Source organism: Microtus ochrogaster, unplaced genomic scaffold (genome assembly GCF_000317375.1).
Source record: "Microtus ochrogaster isolate Prairie Vole_2 unplaced genomic scaffold, MicOch1.0 UNK45, whole genome shotgun sequence".
Classification (NCBI taxonomy): domain Eukaryota; kingdom Metazoa; phylum Chordata; class Mammalia; order Rodentia; family Cricetidae; genus Microtus; species Microtus ochrogaster.
This window is the reverse complement of record NW_004949143.1, coordinates 75,285-88,426: the sequence shown is the minus strand read 5'-3', so window position 1 is coordinate 88,426 and position 13,142 is coordinate 75,285. Positions and strand designations below refer to the sequence as shown.

At 49.1% G+C, this 13,142-nt stretch overlaps 1 protein-coding gene across 1 annotated transcript in view; it reads left to right on the top strand.

The window, feature by feature from the left end:
* The window catches only part of Znf185 (zinc finger protein 185 with LIM domain), an 89,853-nt gene that overhangs the window by 36,624 nt on the left and 40,087 nt on the right, over positions 1-13,142 (top strand). The window contains exons 2-13 of the mRNA XM_026777073.1: positions 4,618-4,697; positions 4,866-4,989; positions 5,319-5,381; positions 6,804-6,842; positions 6,926-7,003; positions 7,523-7,609; positions 8,275-8,358; positions 9,777-9,860; positions 10,126-10,167; positions 11,104-11,178; positions 11,334-11,423; positions 11,972-12,058. Of these exons, the coding sequence (XP_026632874.1) occupies positions 4,670-4,697; positions 4,866-4,989; positions 5,319-5,381; positions 6,804-6,842; positions 6,926-7,003; positions 7,523-7,609; positions 8,275-8,358; positions 9,777-9,860; positions 10,126-10,167; positions 11,104-11,178; positions 11,334-11,423; positions 11,972-12,058 (881 nt within the window). The 5' untranslated portion in view covers positions 4,618-4,669. The remainder of the gene's footprint in view (positions 1-4,617; positions 4,698-4,865; positions 4,990-5,318; positions 5,382-6,803; positions 6,843-6,925; positions 7,004-7,522; positions 7,610-8,274; positions 8,359-9,776; positions 9,861-10,125; positions 10,168-11,103; positions 11,179-11,333; positions 11,424-11,971; positions 12,059-13,142) is intronic.

Below are 13,142 nucleotides of genomic sequence, written 5' to 3'. Positions count from 1 at the left end.
CTTGGCATCTGGCTCCAATCTCAGAGCAGTTCCAGACCCCATATCCCCCTACCACCCAGACTTGGAGAAGGCAACCAGTCTGCTCTTTACTCTCACCCAAGCCCTTGCCAGAGCAATCCAGTCCCAGGGATCTTTGGGCCAAGAGCGGAGGACCAGCTGCTAATTGGATTAAGTCCTTCTTACCTCTTCCCAACATCTATTCCAGCTCTCTGCAAGATGCCCAGAAAGACATGGGTCCTTCCTCTTGGGGTGGGCGGATATGAAAACAGCAGAGGGCCAGAGTGAGGGCCCCAGGGTGGGGTGGCACCCAGAGGATACCACAGCCACTAGGGAAAATTTACCTCCAAGCCCATTTCCCCTGAGATTCCTACATCCAGACTAGAGCATCAAGGAGCCTGAACTTGGTCAGAAGGATGTTAGCTCCTTAGACAGGCCACCAGACTTTTCTTTTCTATCATGGTTTCCTCTTCCTCTATGTTTAGTATAATATGACCAGGTGGGACTAGGTTGTGATCCAGAGAGAAGTGGGAAAATGAGATTTGTGCCTCCCAGAGGTAATTAAAAATGTATTTGTGGGGGGCGGGTAGGTGAATGGTGTGTGTGAACTATGTATGTATGTGTGTCATGTATGTTAAATGTGAGTGAGGAATGTGTGTGTACATGTGTGGTGTGTGGTGTATGCATGGCGGGTATGTGGGCTGGATGGTATGTGTATGTGTAGAGAGGTATGTGCAGGGTGTGGGGTTATTATGTAGTGTGTGTATGTGTGTGGTTTATATAGAGATATGGCTGGTGTGTGTGGTGTGTATATGGGGGAAGGGGTGTGTATCTGTGGTTTGTATATAGTTAAGGGTAGTATGTGTGGTATATGGTATGTGTGGGTCTAAGGTGTGAGTGTGGTGTGTGTATGGAGTGTTGCATGCATCTGTATGTTTGTGTGGGGTGTTTATATATGTGTGTGAGTATGCATATGTGTGGATGGTGTGTGTGGTATGTGGTATGAGGTGTGTGTAGGAGTGTGTATTATGTATATAGTGTGTGTGTTTGTGGTGTATGTGGTATGTGTATGTGGGGGTGTAAGTGTGTGATGTGTGTATGGGCGTGTTGTATGCATGTGTATGTGTGGGGTATGTATGTGTGTGAATATGTGTGTATGTGTGAATGGTATTGTGGTATGTATATGTGTGTGGTATGGGGTGTGTGCATGAGTGTGTGGTGTATATGTAGTGTGTGTGTATGTGTGGGGTGTGGGGGGAGTGTAGGGGAGTGTTGTGTGCATGTATATGTGTCATGTATATGTGGTGTTTATATGTGTATGAGTGTGTATATATGTGTGGATGGTGTTGTATGTATATATGTGGTATGGGACGTATGTATGTATTTGTGGTGTATGTGGGGGTTTATATGGGGGGTGTATGTGAATGGGGGGTATAAGTGTGTGTGGCGGCACGCGCGCATGCGTGTGTGAGTTAGTTTTAGAGGCAGAGCAAAGCTGCTCCTAGTGCTGCTCCCGTTCTCATCTGCGCTTTCTCACAGTGGTTCAGTGTCTGCTGTCCGCGGTCCCTCTGCTCCCTGCAGCATGTGGTAATCCAGCTAGATTAGCTCCTGTGTGCAGCGGCTCTCTTGCTCTCGCTCTCAGCTCTGATGCCTCTGATGCCTCTGATGAAACCAGACATATAGTATTCTAGAAAAACAAGATATCTGTGTCTCCATTGGCTTGTTGTTTCTGTCTGTCCAATCAGGGCAAGGACTTCTTACCCAGAGGTTGCTTGGCAACCTTGAGAAGCCACAGTAGTAAGGAGATAGGTAGAAAAGGAACTTTCTACCCATGAGTCCTTTGAGAGCATCTGGATGTGGAAAGGACTGGCCCCATCTACCGCGCTTAGGCAGGCCAGAGTGCTTCTTCTATTTTTCCCTTTGCCCTCCTCACCCTAAGCTGCCTCAAAGAGACATGTACAGATCAGAAGTGAGATCTTCTATGTAAGTGTCCTTTAAGATGTCCCCCTGAAGCCCCACTACCTGGAGGCCTGCATCACAGTACCTCTTGCTTGCCAACTGGGTAGAAAGCCCCAAGAAGAGTTAGTTGGCAACTCCCCAAAGAGCCGGAAGTCATTTCTCCATAAAGGCAGGATAGAAATGTGTCTTGGTGGGACATTTGGGAGGCATTTTGAGGGAACCCAGGGCCTTGTGAGTGCTCGACAACTACTGATATAACTGAACTACATTCCCTGGCCCATTCAGGCTTACTGTCTTGTTGGGAAAGGAATTGGGCTTCTGAGATGCAGTCAGGCTCAAAGGAAAGCAGCGGATGCAGGAGCACCAGCCCTGGTTCATTTCTGGCACGTACCCTTGCTCCTTTGCCTGGGGAGTTGCCACTGGTTCTTTCACGCAAAGACTATCGAAGTTTTTCACATTTGATAGCATCAAAAGACCCAGGGACCAAGGGCTCAGGCTTCAGTGGTCTGCCTAGAGGCATTAACTGTACCCATGCATTCTGGCTCATGGGGTCATTCCACATCCTACTACAGCTTCAATGCCATGATGAAGTGTCATTCCTGGCATGCAGAAGATTCAGCCTGCCTGGACTGCACTTGGTACAGTTTATGGGAGAGCAGGCTCTTGCTGATGTGGCTAATTTAGTCTAGTCTTTGCCCCCTTCACTTCCCCTTTAAGTGTGCCCCCGACTTCCATGGAAACATGTCCACGTCCTGCCAGCTGGCACCACTACTAAGCTGGTCAAAGCCTAGCCCTGGAGGGACTCAGAGGGTAGAAGACCCTAGGAAGGAAGGATTTTTCCTTAGCCAGAGCCTTGCTTTCTGTCATGCCCACAGCTCTGAACATCCCAGGCTCTCTTTAGGTTTGCAGGATCAGCTGTGATTATTCAGGGTAGCATCCAAACCTGTCACAGTCTAGGATGTTACCTAGTCCTCAGCTAGTCCTCAGCTTTGGGTCTCTCAGCATGGAGAGCAGATGAATAGCCCTCTTCTGGCCCGCTCTCTGCAAGCCAGGGAGGAGGTGATGGGGGAGAACAGAGAACAAGGAACCTGTTGGCCCTGACCAGATTCTCTTCCTCATCTGATTCTGAGGCCACTCCTTAGCACTGGATCCGTAAGGAAACAGGATGAGGAGCCAACCCCAAATAGGGTACATCATCTTACAGATAACAAAACCGAGGCAGCCCAGAGCAAATGAAAGGATTTGCCCATGATCTGACAGCTACTAAGGTGAAAAATGGTGGTTCAGTCCTAAAGCAGCGGGTTCCCTGTGCCCTTGCCCTACCTCCAAGCCTACCCCGAGAGGTGTTTCGCCTGAGATATGCTTCAATCCTACCCTCTCAATTCTATAGTGCCGGGTCAACTTCATACTAGTCTCCATGACACTGTTGGCTTCCTTGTTGCCAACTTTCCTCCCTAGTCTCTTTCCCTTAGCACTCTCTGTGATCTGCCCTTAATAACAGACTAGAACAGACAGTTCCTGAGAGGCAACAAGTTCCATATTCTCCAGGTGAGCAGCCATGGCTGTACGGGTAGGTGTGGCATTCAGCTGGTTCTCTAGGCTCTCTCTACACTTCAGAACTCTACTGCCTCTGTCCTTCCTGATCCCTGAAGGAAAATCTGCATGATCTTGGTGTGATAGGATCACAAAAGGCCTCTACGAGTTCATTTTCTGTCATGTAGGCGATGTAATAACCAGGCTAGCTTAATATGAAACAGCAAATTTTAATGAAGGGATAGATTACAACACCAGGGATCCAGCGATGAGCAGGAGATACAAAAAAGAGAGCGGGGCTCAAGCCCGCCAGATTTATAAGTAAACATTAGCCCGAGGCGAACACGCCCCTCCAATGGGCTGGGCTATCCCTACACTGTCATAATGTAGTAGCTGAGGCTTGGTGCTTTAGAGAGGACAGATACTCATTTAGTTCTGGAGACTCAAGGCCATGGTCTGAGCGGTCACTCGGGTAAGGAACTCAATGGCTGGTGGTGTCACCGTGGCAGGCAGGAGAATGTGCGTGTCAGAAAGACAACTTACATGGTGAACTGGGAAGCCAAGGAGAAACCAGAGCTGGGCTAGACAAACACCCATGAGAACTAACCAAGTTCTCCCAAGACATTAATTCTATCATACAACAGTTGTTCCCGCGATCTAATTACCTTTCATTGAACCTTACTTTTTGTGGGTGATGAGGATGGGTGGGTGGGTAGAGGGGATGAGTATGGATGGACCTGTGTGTACATGTTCATATGCACATGTGGAAATCAGAGGTCAATAGCAGGGGTCTTTATCACTGTTTGCCTTACTGTATGAAATTGGAACTCTCTGTAAACCTAGAGTTCACCCATTTGGCTAGACTGACTGTCCAGCAAGCCTCAGGGATCCTGCTATCTTTGCCTTCCCACTGATAGCAATAAGGATGTATTATTATGCCTAGCACTGACTGAGCCATTTCCACATCCCCCCAAACTTCACTTCTTAAAAGTCACACTACCTCTTTGGGGACCAAGCTTCCAACACAAGAGCCCTTAGGGGACACACCACATTTACACTCTAGAGGTGACCAATAAGCCATTAGAAATTCATGTATTGACAAATCTGTGATTTTGTGTTTGATCCCAGGAGCCCACTGAATCCACTAGTAACATTACAACTCTGTTGAAAACGAAACATCATGAGCACTTCAGGAGGTAATGGAAAAGGTGAGCCTGGGCTACATGTCTGCTTGAATTATCACCAGCAAACCCCTAGAGGGACATGAACGTTGCCCAGGCGGCCGATGGATGACTTCATAATGGGAGGGCTGGCAGGCGCCCTGGGACTAGGGGCTGGGGTTCCCCCATTAAGGCTCTTAGGTTTGCCCCTGCCAGGGAAACCTTTGTCAGCCAGTGAAGAGGAGCGGAAAAATGTCCTGAAGCAAATGAAAGTGAGAACTACACTGAAGGGCGACAAGAGCTGGATAACTAAGCACGAAGACTCAGACCACCATGCTGTGTAAGTCCAGGAGGCAAGGCCAGAGGGAAGGTAGCAATCAACACTGAGGGTGGGGGCATGGCACCCACCCTAGCTAGGGATGCTGAGGACATTCCACCATTTAGAGCTAGGTCAGACTGTGGGTCACCAGCCAGGTGAGGGTAAAGCCTGAACACAGCCACAGATGGGATGCTGAGGCTTGTGTGGTCACACACCTGTAAGGTAGGTCGGGAGAGGAAAAGGTAAGATGTGGTGATGGTGCATAGTAGGCCGGTTTGGGGATGGAGCCACAGGTTAACAGGTGGCAGGGAGCATGGGAGCCACTATATTCAAGTCCTGTCTTTCCACAGAGCGCTTCCCTCGGGACAAAACTACGCCACACCCTCATCAGTTGGAGAGGGATCAAATGCCAGGTAAGAGGTGGTACCTAACTGACTCTTAAACGGACCCCAGAGGCTTTTCTGCTACAAGGAGGGGTGGACATCACATAGGGAGCACATAGGGAGGCTGAATTGAGTCATTTGAAATACATGGATAAGACAGGCTCTTTGGGCTTCCCTTTGAATGTTTTTTTTAAAGATTTATTTATTTATTATATATACAGTATTCTGTCTGTCTGCTTGCTGGCCAGAAGAGAGCACCAGATCTCATTACAGATGGCTGTAAGCCACAATGTGGTTGCTGGGAATTGAACTCAGGACCTCTGAAAGAGCAGTCAGTGCTCTTAACCTCTGAGCCATCTCTCCAGCCCCAATTTTTTTTAAGATTTATTTATTTATTGTGTAGGCCAGAAGAAGGCACCAGATCTCATTACAGATGGCTGTAAGCCACAATGTGGTTGCTGGGAATTGAACTCAGGACCTTTAGATGAGCAGGCGGTGCTCTTAACCAGCTTCCCTTTGAATGTTTCTACAACTTGGCCATCTCCAAGAAGCTGCTCCCTGATAAAATCACAGTCTATAGGAATAAATGCTAGCTAAGGCTTTGTGGTACCCTTAGACCTACCTAGCTGCACTAGTCCATCCCAGAACTATCCAAAATATTAATTTCTGGATAGGACGATCTGCTGAGACCTTGTCCTCTCGCCAACTCCTTGAAGGGGCCCTCATTGCCTTGCCTGAGCCCAAGATTACCCCCTCACTACTTCTAGCATGCTCTCCCTAGTGCCCCCCAAGTCTTCTGACCATCATCTTTTTTTTTTTGTTTTTCGAGACAGGGTTTCTCTGTGGCTTTGGAGCCTGTCCTGGAACTAGCTCTGTAGACCAGGCTGGTCTCGAACTCACAGAGATCTGCCTGCCTCTGCCTCCCGAGTGCTGGGATTAAAGGCGTGCGCCACCATTGCCCGGCTCTGACCATCATCTTTTGTTGACACATAGCAAGCCCCAGTGCCCAGAAACTAACATTTTACACTTTCAGCCCCACTAGGGAAGGCCAGAGAGCATTACCTTCTGTTCACTTCAGCGCCAGACTGAGGCAGCCTGGGCTCTGACCAAGGGACTTTCAGTCTGATCCAGGAGGCCCTGGTGCCTGGAAAAGCAGAAACTTCTGGAACTCTGCAGTAAATGTTAAACCATAGAGCAAGCCTGCCTGGCACCCTGTTGTAAGCCAGGACTATGCTGGGCATGGCTGGGGTGGGGTCAGCCATGGCAAGGTTCCTGGGAGAGACTGAAGGAAAGCTAGGTGGAGCAAAGTGGGCACCTGGCCACTATATTGGGATACACCTTACCACTATACTGGAATAGCCATCTGCTGTAGTTGAGAACCAGTAAAAATCGGTGGCCTGAGCTCTGTAGTGAGGCTGTTATTCCCTTCATGTCTCCTTTTCTCTTTGGCAGTTCTCCGAACACAAAGGCTCCTGCTGGTTACATCATCCGGTAAGTGATCTCAAGACTACCTGCATCCTCATACCACTAGGGCCACACCCAGACTTCTCAATACCTTTCGGTGTCTCTTGTAGGGGAGTGTTCACCCGAACAATAGACAGCTCATCTAACTCCCAACAGCACCACTCTAAGACCAATGGAGCTCCAAGAAGGTACATCCTTTGTGTGCTGGCCAGATGCTCAGTAGGAAGGTGGGGGAGTCTTGTCCCCAGCCAAGACCAAGGAAGGGCTAGCAGAGGAGTAAGAGAATGTCCTGCCTGGCTCTGGCCACTGGCCAAGGGCAGTGGCTGGGAGGGGAGCTCTGCATAGAGATGTGGATTATGCCTCCACTTCCTAGTGCCCACAGGCCTTTATTTTACTTACCCCATGTCCCATTGGCCTCACAGCTGGCACCTTGCTGAGAATATTGAAGCCATGTGCTTAGTTCACCTTCCTCCTATGCAAGGAGGCATGTTATGTAAACATCTTGCAATTAGTCATTATGCAAATGAGAGCCTGGTGGGCTGTTTCCTTGTGGTGGAGCTGGGTCTGTCATGCTCAAAGTGCCTGGCAGGGCTGACAACAAGGAAGAACATCTCCTAGTGGCCTGCATCTCTACGGGGCTGTGTGGGTAAAGTTAGAGGCAAGAGCTGACCTGTGGTTGGGCAGATGGAAATGTCTTGCTCTTCTAGTGCTTCTGGACTGCCGGGAGCAGCTAATTCTGCTTCTGCTCCTCACTCCTCTGGTTATAAGATGACTACGGAAGATTATAAGAAACTGTGAGTATATAATGATCCCGGACACTGAACCCATCGAGGAGAGATGGACACTTACTTCTAGTCACTTATCTGGGGAGATCTAGTCTTATTGGCTTGACAGCCTTGCCACTTATAACTGTGGCCTGGAGCAGAGGGTGGCACAGCTCTAGAAAATTGAATGGCTATTTCTAATACAATTATGTGAGGCAAAGCAAAAGCTGTAAGAAACTTCTGGAAGGAGCACATTCTAGAAAATGGACAATGAGCCATGGCCATGAGGCCTGCTGCTCACTGTCTGTGTTTTCTGGATATATCCCTGTGCCCCTTCTTAGGTCTCAAGTTCTCAGGCAGGGCTGGCTTCAGCTAAGCTATGCTCAGAGGCATGATGTTTCTTACATTGTCACTGTCCCCATAGACTATTGCTGTGGGCATTTTGTGTCTAAAGCTTCGCTTCACTTGAGGTTCCTTCCAAGAGCCCCAGGCCCGGGAGGAGAGCTCTGGACAAATGTCTGGATTGTGCCAGCAGTTCCCAGGACTCCACATCCTTGTACAGCTTATTCCTTGCCCCATCGTCCTGTTAGTGGCATTGGCAGTCAAGAAGCCAAGGTGCCAAGGGGAGTAACTTGCAACAGGGAACAGGAAGGACACGGAGGAAGAAGATTCATAACTGTTTCTGTCCCCCACAGGGCACCGTACAACATCAGGCGCAGCTCCACATCAGAGACCGAGGAAGTGGAGATACCCTTCACCTCAGATGAACAGAGACGGAGGTAATGTTAGCCCTTATAAGCATAGCCATGAGTACAGCCGGGGCCAGAGCCTGTGCTGGAAAGGATTCTACCAGTCAGAGCACAAAGTGCATAGCACATAATCCATGAGGACACTCATGGTGTGTAGGTCCAGTTGGCATTCTACAAGTTCGTGAACGTCTCAGTGCTGGGCCAGCTCAGGAGACGCTCCTGAGAACCTTGCATGGGTAGAATCTAGGAAACACAGGACCATGGATAAGGCTCACATGTAGATTCAAACTGTCTCAAGAAACTTGAATAATATTCAGGGTAAAGTGCCCCGGGAAAGGCTGTCTGCACCCACCATCTCTGGGTGTGTTGTGTTTGCAGTGTTGTTTGGTTGCAGGAATGGTCTCCAGAGTTTCAAGTGCCCCTTGCTTGCAACGGAGGAGCCCAACTTGATGGAGGAAGGTCATTGGTTAATTAAATAAAGAAGCTGCTTGCCCTGATAGGTTAAAACATAAGGTGGGAGGAGTAAACAGAGCAGAACTCTGGGAGGAAGAGGAAGTGAGCTCAGAGACTCGACAGCTCTCCTCTGGGGCAAGACACCTCAGAGAGACACGATGCTCCACTCTTGCGGGCAGAGGCGAGAGCTCTGCTCTCTGAGGCACACGCGATGAAGCTCCGACCCAGGATGGACGTAGGTTAGAATCTCCCTGGTAAGCCACCTTGTGGGCTACAGCAGATTATTAGAGATGGGCTAGTCCAGGTGCGAGAGTTAGCCAAGAAAAGGCTAGATATAATGGGCCAAGCGGTGTTTAAATGAATACAGTTTGTGTGTTGTTATTTCGGGGCATAAGCTAGCCATGCAAGCGGCTGGGGTGCTGGGGACGCAGCCCCACTGCTCATATTTCAACACCAACTAAAGGCCAGCATCAGCCAGCTCATATGTGCTTTAGGAAGCATAGTGACAGTCCCTTTTGAAGGCCTGAAAGGATGGCACTTCTGTGCAAAAAGAGCACACAGTTGCATGAGCTTTGAAATCTGGATAGTGCAGGGCCATGGGGAATGAATAAGAAACTCTGGAGATGCCTCACATTGAATGCCATTCTGACACTTGCTTAGGTGTGTGCACTTAGGCAAACAACCAGAACAGTGGCCAGGCTCCATCAGTTATGGAGTACATCAGCACCTACTTGCCTGGTTGTGAGGATCGATGAACCAGTGTGAGAATGTCAGCATCCAGGGCTGGGCTTGACATGTGCTACATGCTCCCTAAGAAAAGGTCCTTCCCTCGGTGTCCATGGTTCCTCTGAATAGTTCTTAGAGCAGTGCTATCCTAGCTTACCCTCCTCAACTCCCTGAGGGTATTCCTGAGTCAGTCCGTGAATCTCCAAGGCTAGACTGGCAGAGTGGCTAGTTTGACACACATCAGATGCCCTCACCTCATACCACCCCAGGTCACAAGCTGCAAGTGGTGTTTTGAGGAAGACGGCCCCACGGGAACACTCTTACGTCCTCTCAGCGGCTAAGAAGTCCACTAGGTGAGTTGTCCTGGAATGAGGCCCCGTGGGCTTGAGCCTGCCTTGGCCATTACTGACTCCATGACCTGAGGTCCTTCTCCTCTACTGGGGTTTCGGCTTTCCTCTGACTGGTGAAAGAATAAGGGTATTCCAGCTTTGACCTTCTGGCGAGTCTCAGATGTACTTCTTAGAATAAAATCAGGAGGTACTGGGAACAGGAGAGGCTGTAAGATGGCACCTGCCCTTCAGCTTTTTCCAACATGTTACCACTCTGCTTCCTTTCTAGCAGTCCGACCCAGGAGCTGCAGGCCCCATTTATTGCAAAGAGGTGAGTATCACCAAGGGAAGGAAGCCTCAGGAGCCAAATGCTAGCCAGGCAGCGAGCCTCCTGTCAGGGAGCAAAGAGAGTTGTCCTCCCCAGTCATAGCAAGAGTCCATTTGCTCTGGCCCTGCCCTGTACTCTCCTGTTGCCCAGAACCCCCGAGAGATACTCCCTAGGAGTTGATGAGGATGTTATGGATTGGTCCTCTAGAGCAAACGGGGAAAGGGGAATGGTTGCTTTGTCAGGAGACTACTAGCTGAGCGAGGCAAGGGTCAATTTCTGTCGGAGGAAGATGATGGATAGAAGATAGAGCAGAAACTTATATGCAGGTGAATCTGAGGGACTGGGACCTTTACTTGAGTGGACATCAAAGGCCTTCCACATAAGGTGGCATCCATAATAAGCTGTAGGTAGAAAGTCAGTGAAGAACCAGTGTTCAGGCCAATACCTAGGCAGAGCAAAGAGCAGAGTGGAAATAGGGTGCTGTTGAGTGACAGTTGCTGACAAGAAAGCAGGGACTGGCAGCACAAAGTACCGGAGAATAGTGGGTGCTGCTTAGCTCTCAATAATGAGGTAGAATGCTTTAAAACCCCAGAAGTGGAGGTCAGAACTCTGAAATTGGGGTGTTGGAAGGATTGGGACAAATCGTATTTGCCTCACCAAGCTAATGTCTTCTTCATTCACATCGACTATGTCTGTGTCCAGATTTCCTTAGTCTCAGAAGGACATTGCCATTGGATTCAGGGCCTCTCCTAATTTAGCAGGACCTCGTCTTAGCCTTTTTACATCTCCTAAGAACCTATTTCCAAATGAAGTTCCCTGGGATCCAGGAACTAGCCCAATGATAATGTCCTACCCACTCCCCCTGAGCTGGAGTGGCCAAGACACCGGTAAAAGCACCAAGATAGCTGAGAAAACCACAGGGGCCTTTCTTGCCCACAGGGTTGATGTGGATGAGGATGTGCCTCCCGAGAAAAAACAGGAGCCCCCTGCTCTAGCACGATCTGTTTCTGGCAGGTAACAGTCACTCCTTAGCTGTGAGAGACGGGCCACTGCAGTGGCATCCCGTTCTTACACTTGCTCCTGGTACTTCTCTAACTTGGCCAAGTTTACCCCACCTAGGGGGCAGGCCTGTTGTCTCCAGCACGTCTCACATCTGCCTTCTTTGCCAGTGTAAATGGAGGAAGAGCCCACGTGTCTCAAGCAATTCTACTTGGGTGCATACCAAGTGTTCCCAGCCTCTCTGGAAGCCAGGAACCCAGGTGGGTTTCAAGAACCATCTCTGGACTATGAGCTGGTAACATGGTTTCCCGCTGGTCTGACTGGCTGTGTTTGGCAACCTAGGAAGGTCTAGCGGTGCGGTGACAGTGCCAGGTCATCTAAGTTCTGCCTGTCTCACTTTCAGGTTGCTGCCTCCCATGCCCTGGTGGCCTTTCTAAAATGTCAACCTAGCCATGTCAAACCCTCGTCTCTACTTCAAGCCCATTTCACAGCTTCCTCACAGCTTATCAGACACATCTGTTCAAATGCCCCTCTAGAAGGCCCTGTACTTTCTAAGATTGGCCTAGAGTCAGCTCCAAGTAGGAGACTGGCAATACCCTTTCACCCGCCTGCAGTCAGTGACTTGAAATTAGTTACAGTGCCAAGAAGACTCAAACGAAGAACAGATGAGGGCAAAGAGGTGGGGAAGATGGGTCTGGGTATCACACTGCAGCTAAGCACCAGACAGAGAATGCTCTTGGGTGCTGACACAGAGGGAAAGAGGAAGCTTCTCTCCCAGAAATTCTCCAGTCTCTCCTTTGGCCCACAGTTTGAAAACTGAGGAGATCGTCCGTTTGCAGATCACAACCCCCAGAGCAGGACTCCGCCTGGTGGCCCCAGACCTGGAAGCCCTGAGGTACTGAGGCCCCATTGCTGTCCTGCCTCCCTTTGCACCTTTCTCAAGATGAGTAGGAGGCAGGAGGCTCAGTCTAGCACTGTGGGGATAACTAGTTGGTAAAAGGTGTGGCCAACCTGCATTCTCTACCAGTCTCTCCATATTTTATTCAACAATAATTATGTAATGAGTATTTGGTTTTTGTGAGGCCAAAGGCCTGGCCCTGAGACCCAGTGGTAACTGGAACTCCCTGGGACAGAACTACTGATTCTGACAAGATCAACCTACAGTGCTGACCATAACATGTCCTCAGAAAGTGACAGGACTGACCAGCCAAACTGGGTGGGGACACTGGGTCTGTGTATTTTAAAACCAAGGTTTTAGTTGTCTTGTTTATTTTTTTTTATTTTTTTTTAGAATGCACCACACATTGTTTTATTTGCTGTGAGGTGTTTGAAGGGCAAAGAGTGACATTAAAACCACACAAAAGCTTTAAAGTAATTTTCACTTTGTAGATATTTTACATATGCACCTGCTGTTGTGCTGTACTGGCAGGTGGCTAACAATTTTTAACACTTCAAACCTTCTGCCTTAATGACTGTGTGAGGTTTCATGTCATTTTCTGCACTGAGGAGCAGAGTACACCTGCTGTTCGAGCTGCCTAACTGTGGTTGTGTGATGAGCTCGCTCTATTGTATGTGCCTGTGTGAAAGCTTCAGCTTCAAGACACAGCCAAGAAGCAAAATTTATCCATTATTTTCTTTCATGAGTCTTGGTCCCATCCAACACAAACACCTCCCCCCTACTTCATCCACACACTGCTACTACTTCCCCTTTCTGCTTACTGTCCTCGTTTCTTTTTTTTTAATTTATTTATTTATTAAAGATTTCCATCTCTTCCCCGCCACCGCCTCCCATTTCCCTCCCCTCCCCCAGCCAAGTCCCCCTCCCTCCTCAGCCCGAAGAGCACTTAGGGTTCCCTGACCTGTGGGAAGTCCAAAGAACCCCACCTCCATCCAGGTCTAGTAAGTTGAGCATCCCAACTGCCTAGGCTCCTACAAAGCCAGTACGTGTAGTACGATCAGAAACCCATTGCCATTGTTCT